Raw genomic sequence first — 19,861 nt, forward strand, 5'->3', positions numbered from 1 at the left:
AAATGTTTTAAGAATATCTTATAATCATGAAATTGCATAAAAACTCGGTCATTCTACGTACTAGAGTAGCGAGGTTGGGCTGAGTACCCGATCCAGTTTATTATACGACTAGGTTCGTCGTTCTCCAAAGAAGTGGAACATTGTCTTTCGCACCCCTTGGTACCTAATTCACGATTTGAATATCACACGGAACTCGCGAGTTCAAAGTGCCAACACATAAGAGGACATGTTGCAGAGACGTGTAGGGGACCAGTGGCGGATCCAGGCCTTAAGCTAAGGGGGGGGGGGGGGGAGTGCATGCCCTACCGGCTTTTCTTTCTTCTGCGATATTTTTTTGTCCGCCCCTTATGATTCTAGTGCTACAGACAACTACTCAACCTCGCACCGACTATGTTCGTAAAAGTTTCTCCTAGAGCGGTGCTGCGTTGTAGAATAGCCTTCCAACTTATATTAGAGTACCTAAAACATTAGGTGAATTTAAGACGAAGCTAAGTAACTTCAGTTTTGAGTGAATTAACGACACGGCGTCCCTGAAAAGCAGTACTTTTGTTTTCATTTTTTTCTATTGAAATAGGTAGTTTAGCTCAGTTTGTTTAGATTACGCTTTTATTCTTTGTAATTACTTTTATAATGATTATATTGTTTAATTTTTACATCTGTAGATATTTTTGCTTGTATACAGCAGATTGGAATTTACCGTGTATAAATAAAGTGATCTATTTATTTATCTTTTCTTTCCCAAAATAATGGGGGGCGGGGGCGGCGGGCCCCCCGGGCCCCTCCCCTAGATCCGCCACTGAGGACAATTTCAATCACAACATGTACACACACACAACAAAATGCAATAGGGACATGTCAAAGGTACCCTCGTGTGGACTTTAACGAGTTGAACTTCACGAGACTTGCAGCACAGAGAAAATGTTTCAGGGACGTCATTCCTTTGTACGGTTGGGCAAGAGTCAGAATGCTTTAAGCTTGGGTGTTGGGAAAATGTCTGCAACCTATGGGATTAAATTCGAGCATCTTCGATTGTTCATCGACAGAAGCCGACATCATGCTTCGGCAATTCGGGAATTTCTGTAAAGCACTAAGACAACGGCCATTGAACGCAAAATTTGTAGCGTGCCACTACGATTCCCTTTGTGTGTACATGCATATTGTTACACCGTCTACTTGTGTCAATGGCAAGTGATTTTGTCGCTGCAACCTGGTCCTCTGTGACTAGGCACCTCATGAATTTCTTGCATTCAGAAATTTAAAACTGCCTGGCAAATGAATAGACTCTAAGTATATGCGTTTTATTAAGCTACGCTGTGTCCTGTATTGAAACTCATAGAAATTTTCCTCAACAAAGCCGATCCTTCCCTGCAAGATAGCAACAAAAGATCCACGTTATGATAGTTTATTCAGCCATACAAAGTATTCAAAACTAAGCCGCCAAGTAGTAACAGCCATAACAACAGCTCTGTCATAGCTGATCAGTGAACAGTAGTGAAATGTACTTCTGAACAAAGCACGAAATAGGAGATGATTACACAATAGAAAGGTACATAACAAAGGTTCAATGCACTTACAAAAATTTAACAAGTAAATCAGCTAAAGGTGGTTTTCACATAAGAAAAATCACTTCTTGGAGCATTCCTTATGCGGAACAGCATTCAATATTCATTCAGCGTTCACATATTCAGTGCAAATTCCATAAAATTGGAGTGTTGAAATTAGCGTCTTTCCTATCTAACCCATTCTAAAACATAAACAGGTAGTCTGTACGAGAAGTAAAATGCTGTTTACTATTTTCAACATATCTCTTTTCTGTACGAGAAGTAAAATGCTGTTTACTATTTTCAACATATCTCTTTTCGTTTCAGAGACATTCAAGTTTTTGTAATAGGCAAATTAGCGAAGTCATAAACTCAACCAAATTTTGATCAAATGTGATGAAGAAAGATATCTCAGCCAATTTGTATCAGAAATGTTTGATTCTTTGCATTAAGATTCCACTAACATACTGGGTTCCAGACCTCCCCGATGTTAAAGGCTTTTCTGGCCACCTTTGGCATTCGATTTTGATATTTGCCAATGGTGCCTCATCTACATGATCCAGGAAACATAAAACATGTTAGGTCGACTGTTCGAGTTTGTGGCTTGTTTACTGTTTTTCTAGCTGAAAATCACTAAAATATTGAAATCAGACTGGCGGGGTCAGGAAAAGAGTGAGTTGCTATGATGAATATTAGCGTACTAAGTTTCAATGGTCGCTGCTGCAAATTGACCGAGATGGCGACCGAGATAGCTCTATTAATACACTTGATCTCATATTTGGTTTGAGTTTTTGACGTCGTCAGTCCTGTCATTTGCATATTTTAAACCTTTTTCAAACTTAGATATCTTCGGAACTAATGCAGGTATTTGGTTTTTAATCTTTTGTGGAATTCTTTGTGATACACCCAAAAATTCAAGAGGTAAAATTTGATCATAGTAGCACTTTAAGAGACCGCGTGTCCTCCGTAAACAAGAGATTCTGTTGTGGGATCATGAGGAGAGAGCGGAAAGGGTAGTGTACACTGTGAAGCATACACTGTGAAATGGACGATAAGAGGCGAGACAACATGAAAGAGAGACTTTAAATACTGTACGTTAAAGGTCAATAGAAAGCAACTGAAACTTTTAAAGCCTACAAAAAGTTTCCCTCGTATAAGACCATGGGGAAAGATACTATATCTTCTGAAATGTGCCATTAAAGAATTCTCGGACAAACCTGTTTTGTTTAGCATTTGCGCACTGTGCAAGTTGTTTTAAGTTTCACATCACTATGTTAGAGCGGACTTTCACTATTTGGTACTCTAATCTTGTATGCAACAAAAGTGCAATATCTCTTCCAAATATAAACCCACACCTCTTTGAAACAAAAAATTCCTTCCGTAATGAACCTCCTGAAAATAAACCCGACAAACTTGTTGGGTATTATCACATGTCTTGCCATTTATTCTTAGTATAATGTATCACTGGCAAAAAACAATACCACACTTTTGTCTGGTGGATCCTCGTAAAGTGCCAAACTTGTTTTTGAGGAGAGGTTCGAGCTGCTCAGTGAGTTTGGTATAATTCCTTTCCAGTTCTTTCTGATAAGCACGTTGGTCAGCTGTGATTAGATGTTTGTTCCTTTGTAAGGCGTCTCCACATCTATAAAGGGGAGCAGCAAAAGATAGTATCCCTATGTATTGTATACTGCAGGTTTTTAAATTACTCTAATGGCAACAAGGCAACAACTAAAAAAACACGTAACGACAACTTGGGGCAACTAAGAAATACTAAGACGCTAAGGACCACTGAGGACACTGAGGACCTTTAAGGGTTAGTATAGTAAAGAACAATAAGAACAGTTTAGGACAACAGAGGAGAACTGACAACTACCTCAAATAACAACCATCTCTTTTTTTTTTTTCTTTATGGCAAATAACTCTCCACAAATACCAGAATATTTTATCCTGATCTATATTTACTACTCGAGTTAAAACTTCCCTACAATGGTCAATTAATGCTTACCTCTTGATAAATTCTTTGAAACAGAGTCTGAGTCTGTGATGGTGTCTAGTTATCATCTGACTCTCTCCTTCTTCGTCCGATTCCTGGCCGTGACACAAGAACACCAAAGCAATCTCCAATGGACCCTGTTGCCAAAAACAAAACCAACCACAGAAAACCCACTTCACTTTGATAAATATTAGAGGTGTTCTGAACGAGATCGCTGGCATACAAAGTAGTTTTATGTTATGGATCAAAGTACACAGTTGTGAACTTCATGAGAGTCTTAATAAAACATCATTTACCATCCAGGCTATTTTGGACTATTTTTCAATTCCCAAGTGTCAAATTTCCGATGGGCAATTGATACATGGAATTTTTTCAAGGACACATGCTGACATTGACACACTAACAGACACAATCCCTCACAACTTTTAAGCCCAAACTGGTCAGCTTACTTGCAAGATGAAAACAAAACGCTTCGCTAAAAGTAGTCGTGCAACCAAATGACTGCGTGCAGACTTCCTTGATTCATCATGAATGTTCCCGCAGCAGGTGATTAAATTGTTTATTCTTGTAACTTGTGCACCCAGTCAACAATGCATCGATATCAGACTACTGAGACTGCAGTTTACCTGATTAACAGTAGTGCCAATAGAACCCTGTAAAACCATTTGAAGCATCTTCGGGTTGGGTGGCTCTTGTTGTATGGCGCTCAGAAGTTCTTTTGTTCTCAATTCCATATCTTCAATGGCAACTTCAATAGGGCTTAACACAATCTACACGGTGTCAATCAAGTACTAATGAATAATGAAAGTCGCCAAGTGCTTTGGTGGTTGTATTATCGCAGAAGAGTTTGTTTGATACAGTTATTAGAGTTTGTATTGTATCTGTGCTCCTATCATTGCAGTAAAAGTTATGTTTAGTGTTCTAAAGGGGCTATTTCAAGCAGGTATTCCAGGTCTTTTTGATTTTGTGATGTACAACACTACTCTCAAATTAAAAACCCCCTCAAATTAATAGTTTTCCTACAATAACAAATAAGTAATAAGAAACCAAGATGGCGAGGACTGAGAAGATTAAGGCAGATTCGATTTACAAAGTGACAAAACAATTAGCCAAGATTCTCAACATACGCTGCCATAATTTATGATGTAACACTTGAAAATGTGAACATCATTAACATGTATTCTGAACAACCGTAGAGTAATAGTTAGGAGTTATTTAAAACAATATATGTTGAACAAACCTGTTCTCGATGCACGACATTGACACGGGTCTTGACATAAGGAAACGAATTAGCGGCCGTCAAAATTGTCTTCCTCTTGTACTGAGTGACTAACTCGCCATGTGCTTTGCCGCTCGGTGTAAATGGTGTTTCATACATAAACCTCCCTATGAGAGAACAAACACATCAACACATTGTCCCCGCGTGTATAAAGTACGTCGGGTTGTACTGTTATTGATAAACATTAAAGAACAAACGTACTTAAGTTGAAATTCTTGTCAAAGTATGTTTTCCGGTCTTTCAGCTCATACTCATCAAAGTAAGGGTCCACAAATGTGAGTTGAATGTACGCTTTCTCTGGATCCAGCTTGTCTTGTTCAACAGCATTCGAATCTTTAATCACTTCAACAACATCTGGTCCAAACTTTTCGCCATAAAATGCCTGTAAAGGGAGAGCTCTCAGCCTTGGTTTGATAGTTATATTTGATTGGTCACTTGGTTGTATAATTGAAAAGAACTGGCACAAAGATCAATAAACGATTGACATTACGTCCAGTCCACTTACCAACCATCAGGTTACACCTTTTTATATAAGCACGTCTTGTTCTTGGCCGAAGCTGAATGTTCTTAAAATGATGGAAAATGTTTGGAACTTACCCTCCGTGTATCCCAATGCTAATCACGTTGAAAACAATTCAGTTTCCTCAGACATTTTTGGAAGCGAGGTACATCCGTACAAGATACTAATAGAATTAATGAGTTACACGGCTTGTACAATCATTTTCACTGTCTTTGTCACATGAAATTCAAACAACGACTGAAGTGAAAAATTATGTGCTTCCTGTGCGTAGGACATGATAAAAAAGTTTTGTGTTTAAACTGAAAACAGTATGTTGAATTAGTGACTGATGGAATTGACTGACCTGCAAACGATGCGACACTTCTGGCAGCTTTGTTATGGCGGGTTCCTTGTAAATGTACTCCTCTCCATCAAGATCTCCAAATTTAGATCCATAAAAGCCCACCCTAAAATACGTCCCTAACATACGCTTTCCTTCCTGAAAATCACACAACGCGCTGCATCAGTGAAATTGATTTTCCGTCCAGTTTAAACTTGTAAGCCCCAATAGTGTATACCATGTAATCCTTTAGCATTTCAACTTAATCATATATTAAGATCACCAAAACATAGCAATGATAACTACAGGAGATTAGCATGGCCGAGGGATGACAATAATAAGGGACCACTGGCTAAAAATAAGTTACGAATTCAAAAATGAAGACTAAATTTAATTAAAATGTCATGGTGCTTTTACAAAATTTCATTGAAATTCCTAATCAACCGGAAGAGAATATAACCACAAACAGGTAAATGTACAAAAAAACCCCTCGGACTTAACGACAAAAAAACGTTCAACAGGGTTTGAATGTCTTCACTCCTCACCAAACCAGAGGAAATGTCTGAAGAAGAGTGTGGAGCCGATATATATTTACGTCTTAATGGCTTATGTAACATATTTACTTACTCCTTGAAAACAATTAATCTTTACAAAATACAATCTGTCAAAAAGACACACTCGGACTTACTTCAGCGGTCTTTGTAAGTACTTCTCCACAGGGTTCATGGTAATTGTGACCTATATAAGTTTTAACCGTAATCAAGCACTATCTCCTACCGTTTGTATGATTTTGCTGAAAGCTTCTGAAAGTTTTTGATGAACATGAGTTAATTTCTTGTAGTCACGTCTGGCCTCCAGTATAGGGATAAGCAATTTATACACTTCATTTACGCATTCATAGAGATGAGAACGAAAAAATGTGCTGGCAGCTTTCTCGAGGAGCAACACCAATCCATTTTCACAGAAGTACTTTCCAGTGCAGATACCCTCTTCATCCTGGACAAAAACAAACACGCACATTGTTAAACGGTTTCTTCAAACAAGAATAAAGTGGAGGAGGAAGAGCGTTATTTAATACGTCAACTGAAAGGAACGGTTAATTAATCAATAACTGTACGAAAAAAGCTGCATCGTTTGTAAAGTTTTAGCTTGATAAAACATTTTACAAGAGAGCAACTTATTTTTACACAAGTGTCTAAGCGGTTCGCAATCATGAATCTGATGAGCTTATTACGCCGGGCCGTTTTCCATGAACGATTCGGACCACGAGTTACAGACTGCGCACATTCCCTTAATAGGAACTGAAGCGTAGAAGTTAAAAGACATTGTTTCGGATAATGAAAGCCGTCAGATCGCGAAATAATTATGACGTGAAACTCCCTGGATGTGTTTATGGTGATAACCAATGGGCGTATTACTTTGGTGCTGTTTATGCACCAAACCAGACTTACAGGCGAGACGACGTCATCTGAAATAGCACTCTCCTCGAGAACATTTGGTGATATCTTCTCAAATGCGACACATCCTATGGGAAGATACGGCTTGTCTTCCAACATACTCAGGTATTCGGATACAAGGCCTGCTGTATGGACCAGACACATGGCAGCCTCAACTTTCGCCTGCCATAAAAAGAAAATAAATAATTAAAGAGTGTTGACCTAACACGTGTCAAACGGAATAGCTATCACACTGTAACAGATGCCAACACGGTGAGAATTTGCGATCAGAACTCAAAGAACAAGAAGATCTGTTAGATCTTAAAACCGCGCTTTTAAAATTTAACTATTTTCTTAGCACTACAGTTGCAACGCAGTGTACATTCGAAAGTAATCCTTGATGATTCATTGATTACTGTAGACATCACATCACTTGATCAACACAGACTGTACTATTGCACCATCAGTCGTAGCCGTTGCGAAATCTCCGATGACGTAATAGTGTTAATCTGGAACTTTCTTTGGGATATGTATGGGCATGAAGATACGAACACTATTAACAACAGCTTTCTTTCTTAAAAGTCAAGTTTAAATTTAATCTTTTCCTTGAGTAAAGGGCTAGCAAAGAAGTCACACGAGTCACATAATTCAAGAATTGCGTTATCGACGGCTATCTTTAGTACGGTGGTTATTTCCCTACCAATGACGTAATCATTGCATGTCCTGACATGTTCTTTGCTTGGCTTGCAAATATTTCATTTTCCTTCCGATCTATGAACTCGCTGCGATGAAAGAGCCAAAGAATTTACTTCATTTGCCTAAAACCACAAGAAATACTCGCAAACTTGCAAATAAATTAATGACCGTCGCTTCTGGCGAAATAAACTTCCAAAGTAAACACGATCTTATTAGTCACGTAGCGAAAGTGAAAGCTGCAACGTTAACGCATTCCATGGCTGACGTAATACCTTTTTTTAGCGTATTTATTAATCCCTTTGAATCCAACGCTTCGATAAAACCAAAAGAAAATATATTTTACCCACAACAAAGGAAACAATATCCGTAAAATTATCCGTGTATTAATGTTTTAACAGCTTCTGGCGGAAAAAACATCACACGTTGCGTGACTCGGAATTTGGCCGAGCGGAGGTCTGCGTCTGGTCACCGACAAAAAAAAACAAGAAGATCTGTTAGATCTTAAAACCGCGCTTTTAAAATTTAACTATTTTCATTGATTACTGTAGACATCACATCACTTGATCAACAGACTGTACTATTGCACCATCAGTCGTAGCCGTTGCGAAATCTCCGATGACGTAATAGTGTTAATCTGGAACTTTCTTTGGGATATGTATGGGCATGAAGATACGAACACTATTAACAACAGCTTTCTTTCTTAAAAGTCAAGTTTAAATTTAATCTTTTCCTTGAGTAAAGGGCTAGCAAAGAAGTCACACGAGTCACATAAGTCAAGAATTGCGTTATCGACGGCTACCTTTAGTACGGTGGTTATTTCCCTACCAATGACATAATCGTTGCATGTCCTGACATGTTCTTTGCTTGGCTTGCAAATATTTCATTTTCCTTCCGATCTATGAACTCGCTGCGATGAAAGAGCCAAAGAATTTACTTCATTTGCCTAAAACCACAAGAAATACTCGCAAACTTGCAAATAAATTAATGACCGTCGCTTCTGGCGAAATAAACTTCCAAAGTAAACACGATCTTATTAGTCACGTAGCGAAAGTGAAAGCTGCAACGTTAACGCATTCCATGGCTGACGTAATACCTTTTTTTAGCGTATTTATTAATCCCTTTGAATCCAACGCTTCGATAAAACCAAAAGAAAATATATTTTACCCACAACAAAGGAAACAATATCCGTAAAATTATCCGTGTATTAATGTTTTAACAGCTTCTGGCGGAAAAAACATCACACGTTGCGTGACTCGGAATTTGGCCGAGCGGAGGTCTGCGTCTGGTCACCGACAAAAAAAAAAAAAAAATAAACCACGGGTAAACCTAGAACCGCGCTCGGCCCATGGCCGCGCGGTTAAAAAAAAATAAACCACGGGTAAACCTAGAACCGCGCTCGGCCCATGGCCGCGCGGTTAATAAACAACTAAAGTGGCAAAATGTGTTACAACCAAGTCTCTGTTTGTTCTAGCTGTGTTCAGCGACAACACTGTTGCTGTTGGTTTTGCTGTTGTTGATGATGACGAAGATGATAGCGGCGACAGCCAATGATGGCTGAAGACGGGTAGTTTAAGGCTGTTTTTCGAGAACGCTTCAGTTCCTGATCAAGCTAAGACAGTCCCAACTCTGAATATTTAATGGCGTGGAACAGTGTCACAAACTCTTATTAAATGTTTGAAGTCAATTGTTATCTAGCATAATAACGCAAAATGTAAACAATGATCATTGATGTCTCCAATCCTATTTTTTTAAAACCTACCACTAAGGTGACAAAAGGAAAACGAAAGGCAACACAAAGCGAAACAAATGACTTGTTACTGTTTACCACATACCTCGCCGTGTTTGGAGGCCATGTTGTACAGCCATGTCAGTCGTAAATCAGGCGAGTTTTGATAACTGATGAAAAGATACAAACATATGCACACAATGAAACGCCAGCATTACAAAGGAATTTGAACACAAAGAATTTTGACTCTTTGCATTTGACTACCACTTTATTTCCACAGTTAGACATTTTTGAACTTCAACAATTGACACAAAAAGTGCCACTCACGTTTCGACTTTCGACATATTCAACTTGAATGTCAAAGGGAAACGAATTCCACATATTTTCATGGTGCAAGTTGTAAAAATTTCGTTACACCCCAGACACGGTTCCCAAATTCTGTTCAACATAAATTCGACACGGGAACGCGTGATACACAGGTTCAAGCTGTTGTCGCTCGAGGAAATTTACACTCTTTTCAAAGTTTTGTTGTTGGCTACTACACACTATTCACTGATTCTGGTAATTTTCCTGTAGGGAAAATCAACTGTCTGTCAGATTTACAACTTTGTTCAACATCAGCATAAACATTACCTACCCTTTGGCAATTCTGTACATAAGATCAATCAACATTTCTGGATCCTAATAACAACGGACAACAAAATTACAACAATTCATTTATCTACTCATTGTGCCCAGTTGTTTAAAAATGGAGAATAAGTCGTTCTTTTTTATTTGATAGTTTTAATTGGTTAAGATAAAAAATATACAAAAGTAACAATACAAAGAGAAATCAGACAAAATAGCTAAAATTAAAGGAAATAAACAAACGAACAAAGAAACCCAGTTTATCTAGCACCTAATTAATTATTGTCAAATTCAAATGTGCTCCGCAGTTCTTTCCCTTTTTCTAAAGTGTTTTAGGAGCTTGCAGTGCCCCCTAAATAGTATAATAACAGCTTCTGTCTTGGTTATGAAACACTGACCTTTGGGTAAACTATTTTGACATTTCTTGACATAACTAGTTGAACTCGAACTCTTGAAAAGATTTAGTCTCTCTCCTTCAGCTTTTCAACATGGTTATTGTTGTCTTTTAATTAGCCCGGACAACATAAATACAATTTTTTTTAAAGAATAGCTCAAGAGTGTAAAAAAGAACGTTATAAAGCGGCACATTATTTACACAAGAAAAAACAACGAGTTAAGATCACAACAGGTACCTCTTGATATTCCTTCATCTTGACCGTATCTGATAGAATCATATGCAGATTGAACACCAGTTCTCTGACCTAAGATTAAAATGATGTAATTCTGGTTTTTGTTGATAAGAGGGTAAAATGTTGCTGTAAGAGCCATACTAAATTAGAGGTCAAATTTCTAATCGACATGAAGTAGGCTGATTATGTCATTGATTGTCGTTTTTTGATCTACCTGATCTGGGAAAGTGCTTGTCCTCAGCTCTTGATCCGATTCCGCATACGTTATAATTGTTTTCAGCGACCGACGAAGCTGATCTTCATTAAAAGTCTGCAAATTCAAGAAGAAGGATTAGCCTCTTAATCTCCAAGGGAAACGCTTGCCCACAACGTATGGCAAGGTAAAGATAAAAAAAAACTAAGGGGAAGGTATGGTTTTTAAGCGGTATTGCAATCTCGTTCCCAGAGGCTTCGGTCCTTTTGGTAAGCACCAAGAAATCGGAAGGAAAGCCAGCATCATTCACAGCGGTAACTCCCCGCTGGCGCATGTTCAGAAACCGATATTGTATCCGAACGCCTGCGCACAATCAAACCAGAACCAGGATTTTCTGGAGCCCCTCTCCCAGGGAAAAATACGTCCTTATTTAATTTTAAGGTCTATGGCAGGTCTGGCATCTACAATCATATTTGACATCCCCCGGTACATAAATGATACAAGGTAGCTAGGTGTAGAATAATAAATGACAACTTACTTGTGAAGTACCAACAAGGCTGGAAAGTGACATTGTAACTTGCATCTTGACCCGTGCGAAATTCTGAACAAGGTGAAGAACGTATACACATTTTAGACACAGAATGTTTACTTTTTATTTCTAATTTTAGACTTATCTTCTTGCTAGCAAAAGCAAAATTAAACATTTAAAAAACACGAAACAACCTTTTAAAGAATTGTTTCGGCATGCCTTTTGCCATGTTGAACTGAGTAACCTGATACACATAGCTAATATACAAGTACTACAACATAGAAATGAATGTCACATAACAAACGAAATCTCAAAACCGTTACAGAATGTCTGGCACTGTCTGGTACAGGTACTCTTACACAGGGTGTGGTTCTGTCTGATGCTAAAGGTACAAGAGTTTGACCTAAATGGGTGCTGAAATGTTGAACTTGGGTGTTCAATTTAGGTTTTAAATGTAAATTGATTCGAATATCACTCCCAAATGTTTTGCAAACTTACGTTTCCTATCTCAAAGTTCTGTCTCATGAGGAGATAAAGAGATGCACTGGCCTGGGCTCGAATACTACTGAGAGCCGAGCTGCAGTGGTTAAGAAGTCTGGAACAAAGGTCAGCACAAAGCTCTGTGTCATCTTCAAACAACAGTTCAGGGAACTACAAATAGTAATCACAAATATGTCAGTCTAACAGTGTCACATAGGTGGACCGTGGTTATTCAAGACAACTGAATTTAATGGAGAATACTACGAGGAGGTCCTGACAAACTGCGTATTTTCTAACCAAGCGTTCTCCAAAAACCAAGAAATGAAAATTCAGACTAAACCCTCGACGACAGAAGATCTCAGTCAGCGAGGAACTAACTGGTCAGTCATTTATCCAATCCAAATTCAAGTTTGGATCAAGAATTATTTTCAAAGGAAGGGTACAGATCTGAAATTACACGCCATATATTATCGGGAGTAGGTTTTCACTGGTTTTGTCGACTGTAAGAGAGCAGTGACATGTCTTATAACCAACACACTGGTCAGCTATAATTTTTAAGTCGTGAAGAAGTTTAATTGCGGACAACTCAAACTCTTAACGCAACTACACATGTCGTTGCCAGTGGTTTCTAGGATAAAGGTTACAAACATATCAACAATGGAACTAACATAGGAAATACGAATAACATAGGAAATACGAGACAAACGATAAAAGTGGACATTTCCCTGACGATATTGGGAATACGGCGATCAAAACAGCATAAAGAACGTAACTTGTGATGACTTGTAAACGCGAGCGAAAACTTTCTGATTTACATAACCCGCGCGAAGGTCAAACTATTTATGCATAGCGGCGCGGACTGGGGCTAGGCGGGGAATTGGTTTTTAAATGTCTCTTACACTTCCTTTCTTGTTCTATACCCACATGTGACGGCATGCACGGGCTCATTGTTAATTTACATAGCGATAGTGCACATTCAACGATTACCGGTACTCCTGGCTCGGCTGGATAACGTTATTCACCGGTACATCACTATCCATTGGATAAGTGTTGACAAAACAAACCACGCTAGGATATCCGATGGACAGTGATTTATCCGGTGGATAACGTTATCCACCTTTCAATCAACCCGGGCCTGTTCTTTACGCCTGTAGTTTCTATTAGGTTCCAGGTTACTCAAGAATATTACCTAGGGTTTAACTAATACGGTCACTTTGATAACGTAATAAGCTATGCATTGAAGAGAAAGTCAACATGTTAGTTTACTAGATGTAGAAAAACACCATGACTTGAACATGGACACATGGTGACACTACCATAGTTTTACTAGAGTTGCATCATGTGACATAAATTGTAGATTGTGATACAACATTCCCTTCACTGGGGAATGATAGTCCTTAGTAGAATTCTACTAGTATACTAAAGCAAATACTGCAATCTGATTGGCTGAGCTACTCGTATACTATCAGCCATTAGTATCACCCAACAAGTGGACTAATGCAAATCCTGCATTTTAATTGGCTACGCAACTAGAGGACTATTAGTAATAGTCCTCGAGTAGCGAAATTGGCGCAATCGAGCGTAACGCTTTCTTTCGTTTTATTCCCAAATAAATATTTCTTCAACTTGCATTTGTTAACTTTATTATTGCCTTTTCTGTCCGACTAGTTGGGTGATACTAAAACAATTAGACCCTTCGCCCTCAAGGGCCACGGGACAATAGCCCATTCGGCTTCGGCTATTGACCCGTAGCCCTGGCGGGCTACGGGTCTAATTGTTAATTAAAGTGCAGGACTGGAGGTCGTCGACATGATGGCAACGTTTCTTAGTTTCTGTAATGTTTTCAGGAAGATTTAGAAATATTACTGGATAATTAAATTCTCAAGAACCATAAAGTAAGGAAACTGACCGTTATGCGGCTTTAAAACCATAGAATTTTCAGTGAACCGACGAGCGCGCGTGTACAAATGCAAGTTTCAAATAACAATTCAATCCGTGCTATTCTACTAAAGCATGAAGTTTAATGCTACGTTGGGAAATAATTGGAAATCGTTATTTGAAAGAAATTTAGTTAGAATTATATTAAAACAATCAGATTATTCGCTTATCACCTCATAGAAATCTCGAGCTCATAATGTAATTGTTAATAAGTATTGAATTTGTTTGAAAAAATGTCTTTTCAAAAATTCAGGTCACATTTTCTGAGGTAGGTCCTGAGCATTAACTATGTCCTGAGTAATTAGAAAAGTAAAAGCAATGAGGTAATAGTAACTTGGGCTTGTATATTTGGTCAGATTTAAGTCTTACCTTATAAACAATTGATCTTTGTGTTGCAAATATGTTTTGCAGAACTCTTTCACTCTGATTGCAGTTAAGGGAATGAAGCAACACCCGAAGTATTCCACTTAAAACCACCCGCAGGGACTCCGAGGTAGCCACCGTCTAAAAGAGAAGTTACACTGAATAAGTCACAATCCAATTTCAGCGTAGTGGATTTTGAATACCTAGTTCTGAGATCAAGCCCTGCCCAACTTGTCATTTAGTTTGCCATATTAATGCTTTCCATCACTACCATCGATATTTCATCATTACTTCCAAAGGATAAATGCAACTTATCAATAAATAAATATAACATTTTAATATATACATATACAAATGATATTTTGGAATCCTGAGCACATGACGTGTTAAGCACTTCCTATCACTGCTGTTCATTTGTACTGTGAAGTTAAACATTATACCTTAGGTTTTAAGCTACCAGCATACTTTTAATCTGATGCAGCATCCACTGTTATTTTCCGTTCATGTTAACTTATAAAAATTGTTCATATTAGCTAGTTGATTATGTCACTTTATTATAATCTGGATCATTGGATAATGCAATTCGAGAGTTTTCTTTGGCTTAGCCATCATGGGTTATGAGCCATTATACCTTATACCATGCTCTACAAATATGGTAAGTGGCGTTTTCATTTTAGTTTACTTATCTACATTTAGGGGGCGTTTTCAATAACACAATCATTCCACTCGCCCTTGTTGGATATGAGATGGTTATATCTACGATCTCATATCCAACAACGCTCGTGGAATAATGGTAAAATATCTTGTGAACGCCGAAAGTGGACGTGGCTTTATTCACAGGCTATGGTGGAGATCATTGGGATAGGTGCGGGATGCTCAAGTCTCAATGTCTCTTTCATGCCAGGATAATAAATGAGTAATGAAACGTTAACGGGTAAAGTGCAATGACCTGACATTTCAGACAGGGAGAGCAGCATTATGTAAAGCCGCCTCATGCCACAAAAAGCATAATACATTAATGAGCTATGGAATGGCCTCGGAATGAACTTTACTGAGTACTTTGACACAAATGAGCAAAGTTGTTAGTTTCTGAAGAAATTGTTGTATTGTGTTGGCGGGTAGATGTAATACTAACTATCAACTTGTAGAAAAATGTAAAGGTAAATTAGCTGCCCTAGTGAGTTGCACTAGCCCTTCGTCAAAGAAACTTTAATACATCCTTAAATCTCCAAAAGATGAAAAGATCATTAACCAAAAATACAATACCTGTACTAAGTGCTCTAGTGTATCAAGAACAATGGAATTAACTTCCGCTGCAAGGGCCCCTTCAACTTGTGCATTCACCTCTACTTCAGGACGAAGTCTGGCCGACACAAAATAGATGTTCAAGACTTGTTAAAATAGCAACAAACTGTTTGCTATGTGTGCAAAGTTTAGCCTCACTAAAACATCCGTACCAACAATTTTAACATAGACAAAATATTCTCTCCTCAGACATTTGTTTTACAGCCAAAGTTTGGTCTTTGATTTGGTGCCATGCTAATATGATCAGACCTTGAATATCTAAACCACTTCGGCAAGCTATGAAGCTAGGTAACTTACAAACTTTCTTTACATGCTTGACTGATTCCAGCGACGACTTCCTGCATTTCCCCTTCAAAGTACTTTAAATCATTGAAAACATCTTCTGCATTTAACCGATGGCTTTTTCTCTTCCATTTTCAAAACTTTTATAGCGCTACTAACGTTTTCGCTGCTCTCTCTGTTGATTTTGCGTGTGGAGTTGGGCCAGTGCTTGTGATTGCTTTGCCGCGCCATCTCATGAATTTGTTGAGAATACGCACCTTGATTGATCATGAAAGCGCAGTTAATTTCCCTCTCTTTGACAAACGTTTTCTATAGTTATTTCATAGAGGCAATGGACCACACTACTTTCTATCAACAGTAACAAATAGCCATTAAGAGAAAGAAAAATTTTATAAAGAGTTAAAAATGGGCTCGACCCTTGACAACTCTCACCTGTTTTGTTGCTCGGTGGCCTGTCTCCACTGTGTTTGATCTTTACGCCACCTTAATCGTGATTCTGTGGTCGGTGACTGACCCTTTTCTGTTTGAACACAAAATGGTTTAGTTAATGTATCAAGAATGAGTTGTTTACACTTGGCTGTTGCCTTGTACACTGACCCACATTGTGTCGTCAGCACTTGTAAAACCCAAACTGATAGCAATGCCTGAGTGTGCAGCAAGTTGTGCAGTGTGCAGCAATTCTCAGGTTTTCTAAATTTTATTCATTTCTGTAAACTACATTTTGCCTCCTTTTTCAACGATTTTAATACCATTGTTGTTGTAAATAGTTTTGTGCTGTAAATAATTATCATGTAAAGTTTTAGTGAAGAATTTTAATGAGCCCAATAAAATCGTTATTACTATTTTATTAAAAAAATAGATAATAATAATAATAATAATAATAATAATAATAGTAATAATAAGGAAGAATTCGTAGTGCGCAAAATACATATGGATATGTTCAAATGCGCATTACAGCTCAAATTATCTGAAACTAAAAGTTACAAGCCCTAAAATTACAATTACAGCTAACTAATCTAAATCACAGAAGTGGTAGTTATTAAAGGCGGGGAAAAACAACAAATGAATAAATAAAATAAGATAAAATAAAAGTTTATTATTCGGATTTTATGAAAACGCGTTACAAAACAAGTGTCCTAAGTTTGCCTTTAAAGCCGGCAACAGTGTCCTCAGACCTAATGTCCAGGGGAAGAGCATTCCAAAGCTTTACTTTACTTTAAGCCATTTACTTTTCATTCATAAGAGTGCAAGACCATACTTTCTGGGTGTCACAAAATGGTTCAAAAGGCGAAACTTGAACAGCCTAAATGCAATCTTAGAGGTATTTGTTTGTTTGTTTGTTTGTTTGTTTTCAAAGGGGGGGGGGGGGTTGGAAGAGAAGTAACCAAATTGTACACCTGCAGAATATTTTTTTGGTTGCCATGACTCGAAACTTTCAAATCAAATAATTTGATGATATTTGTATAACTGGTGGACCGTTACCTAACATCACTCTGCTATGGCGTTGCATCATTTCCCTTGCAGCACCCTTATTTCCAAGTAAGAACTCTTCAAGCTTGGCCTTTGCGTCCTGTTGGGCTTTTGGTCCTGGTGCTGCAGGAAATTGTGATGACTTTTGCACCTTGCCACCATAATCGAACAGGGTGATACATAAGCGAAGAACGTCCAGCAGCAAGCCTAGTCTAGAATAACGCAACAGATTGACTAATCAAGTAAAGACATGGACACGATGCGTATGTTGACAAAAGAGAAGAGCTAAGTAGTTACCTGGCAGGTGGCTGATCCGCCCACCAATCCTTCAATACTTCACTGTCCATGTTCTTTAACACCCACAGAAGACACACCAGCAGGTTTCTAGTTGCTTCTAAACTTAACTGCTGTGGTTTGCTTTTCTGATACAACAAAGTACAACCAAAAAGAGACATTTACAATTACCTGCTGTAGTTTCAATCTTTTATCTGATCTTGTTGCTCCCTAGCCTTAATTTAGATATAGTTAGCAACGATACATTTTGAACAAATCTATGAATAACTAGTCAACAAAAAGGAGTTTCACCTAACCATTTTTAATTAGGGTTGGGAAACAACAAAAGATGACAAAAATTGGAACTATGGCAGCTAATTGGTAGTCAACACGCATTGACAAGATGATCTAGTTATTGGCAGTAAGCGGGTTCCATGGTTATAATCTTCTTGGATATGATCATCTTATCAAGTTCTGCTACAGCCATGATAATTTAAGGTGGCTTGCTACAGTTTTGATGGAGTATGAGAGCCCGACTTTTTAATCCATTTCTCAAATGTACCAAAATGTTTTTGCTTTCTCAAGTTACTGTTTGCTTAAGTCTTCCACCATTCTATGGAGTAGCCAAAATGACCGACCGCGTGCCTAAGGATAGATTGGGAACTAGTAGGTTTAATGACGTTTTTCTCAAAATCTCAAAATTTCAGGAATTAGAAATTTACTCTGATTAAACAATCATGCAAAGTAAAATAAAAATCTGTAAGACAAATTTTTCGCAAACCAAGAAAATGTGAAACTTTGCCTATTTCCCCTATGCCTATTTCTCCTATTTGCCTATTAGTTTTTACTTTTTATCTGTAGCCTAATTGTATTATATAGCGTATTTAATTCTTAGGATTTTAACTTTTAGGATTTAGGATTTTAGGTTTTTAAAGAATTAGGATTTTAATTTTAAAGTATTGTAAAGCGCCATGGACAATTAGTGGAAAATGGCGCTATATAAATGTATATTTATTTATTTATTTTATTTCAAAAATAACTCAAATTCTGTTTTACAGGTTTTTTTTTAACATTTTGGCACTTAACGCAATTCATCCCTACAGATCACCTATGGAAATTTCGTCATGGTGTACGATCTTGGATAAAAGACAGGCTGTGACAACCTTGCGCGGGAATTGAACTGAGCGTGCCATGTAACGCCATTTATCGTGTGGGAGAAAGCATGAGTAACTAAGAACTCCATTACTGGTTGTTTATCGACCTTTTTTGTCATATTTTATTGGTCCTAGTTTAAACAAATGTTTGAAAGCAGTTTGAAACTAACGCTAAGTACACCAAAGTGGTTTACCACGATTCAAACGCTGAAGCTGTTTTCATTTGTTTTGATTTAAGCCATTAATGAGAAACTCATAAGCAAGCTTAAGGGAACATACGTAAGAATAAATGAAGGTATAAAAATCACCAGAATAACGCTGTGATTGCATTTGCGACCACGAAATACAAAAAAAGAGCGGAAATACAAGAAAAATCCAAGTAAGGCGCCGAGGAAGTATCAAAAGAATATCCTACGGCAAAAGTGATTGAAAAACAGTGGTCTACCATCGTCACCGTTCGGTGTTCAGTCTAAACTGAACATCAGATCCAGACTAATCAAAGTCTCGGTAAGTGTTATCAGCTGAAGCACTTACTGAGAATTTGATTGTTCTGAGTATCAAAAGAAACTTCCTAAAAAATTGCTGATTATTAACCTGTGATGCAAGTTCACCCTTGCTTTCGTCGGACCCCATTAAGGTTGTTATACTAGATGTTGCTATGGCCATGGCAACATCTGGAGTGAAACTGGAGTTGTCTTCACTGCCATAACCATGCAGCTGTTGTAGGGCTCCTATAACCAACCCAATTATTGGAAGATATAATGCAGCTACAGCAGAGCGACAGGAAATCTCGTCATAGCGAGTGTCTGAGTCGTGGCACGCAATGAGGTCCCTTGTGGTGTCTACAGCTTGGCATATACGTGTCATGTCCCTACAAGTACAAACAAGAGTCAATCAATAAATACTAATCCGAGTGTAAGTATGTGAGTGCTACCTGATCACCTCATCACCAGAATCGTTGCGCTATGAGAAAAGGTTTTGCAATATATGTATCCCAAGTTTCACCTGTTTGATGCCCATTTCATTCAAGTATTGTGGAAAATACTCTTGCCGCTGAGGACGACGCCTAGTAGATAATGAATTCTTATTTAGCTTCGAATTTCGCAAT

The 19,861-nt window shown here is 38.0% G+C and overlaps 1 protein-coding gene across 2 annotated transcripts in view; it reads right to left on the reverse strand.

The window, feature by feature from the left end:
• Positions 1-283: 283 nt before the first annotated feature.
• The window catches only part of LOC145467562 (dedicator of cytokinesis protein 7-like), a 107,290-nt gene continuing 87,712 nt past the window's right edge, over positions 284-19,861 (reverse strand). The window contains exons 28-48 of one of the 2 annotated variants that reach the window (XM_081451124.1): positions 19,348-19,624; positions 17,624-17,748; positions 17,339-17,538; positions 16,289-16,376; positions 15,536-15,632; positions 14,276-14,410; positions 11,987-12,139; positions 11,498-11,560; positions 10,981-11,076; positions 10,770-10,838; positions 10,148-10,191; positions 9,617-9,680; positions 7,104-7,271; positions 6,430-6,648; positions 5,677-5,811; positions 5,015-5,195; positions 4,775-4,920; positions 4,161-4,304; positions 3,547-3,671; positions 3,028-3,183; positions 284-1,365 (exon numbers count right to left, since the gene is read on the reverse strand). In XM_081451124.1, coding sequence (XP_081307250.1) covers positions 1,302-1,365; positions 3,028-3,183; positions 3,547-3,671; positions 4,161-4,304; positions 4,775-4,920; positions 5,015-5,195; positions 5,677-5,811; positions 6,430-6,648; positions 7,104-7,271; positions 9,617-9,680; positions 10,148-10,191; positions 10,770-10,838; positions 10,981-11,076; positions 11,498-11,560; positions 11,987-12,139; positions 14,276-14,410; positions 15,536-15,632; positions 16,289-16,376; positions 17,339-17,538; positions 17,624-17,748; positions 19,348-19,624 — 2,749 coding nt within the window. In that variant the 3' untranslated portion in view covers positions 284-1,301. Of the gene's footprint in view, positions 1,366-3,022; positions 3,184-3,546; positions 3,672-4,160; positions 4,305-4,774; positions 4,921-5,014; positions 5,196-5,676; positions 5,812-6,429; positions 6,649-7,103; positions 7,272-9,616; positions 9,681-10,147; positions 10,192-10,769; positions 10,839-10,980; positions 11,077-11,497; positions 11,561-11,986; positions 12,140-14,275; positions 14,411-15,535; positions 15,633-16,288; positions 16,377-17,338; positions 17,539-17,623; positions 17,749-19,347; positions 19,625-19,861 lie in introns of both variants that reach the window. The other variant, XM_081451125.1, reaches the window with a different exon arrangement.

This window comes from Orbicella franksi, chromosome 14, assembly GCF_964199315.1.
Source record: "Orbicella franksi chromosome 14, jaOrbFran1.1, whole genome shotgun sequence".
Lineage (NCBI taxonomy): Eukaryota > Metazoa > Cnidaria > Anthozoa > Scleractinia > Merulinidae > Orbicella > Orbicella franksi.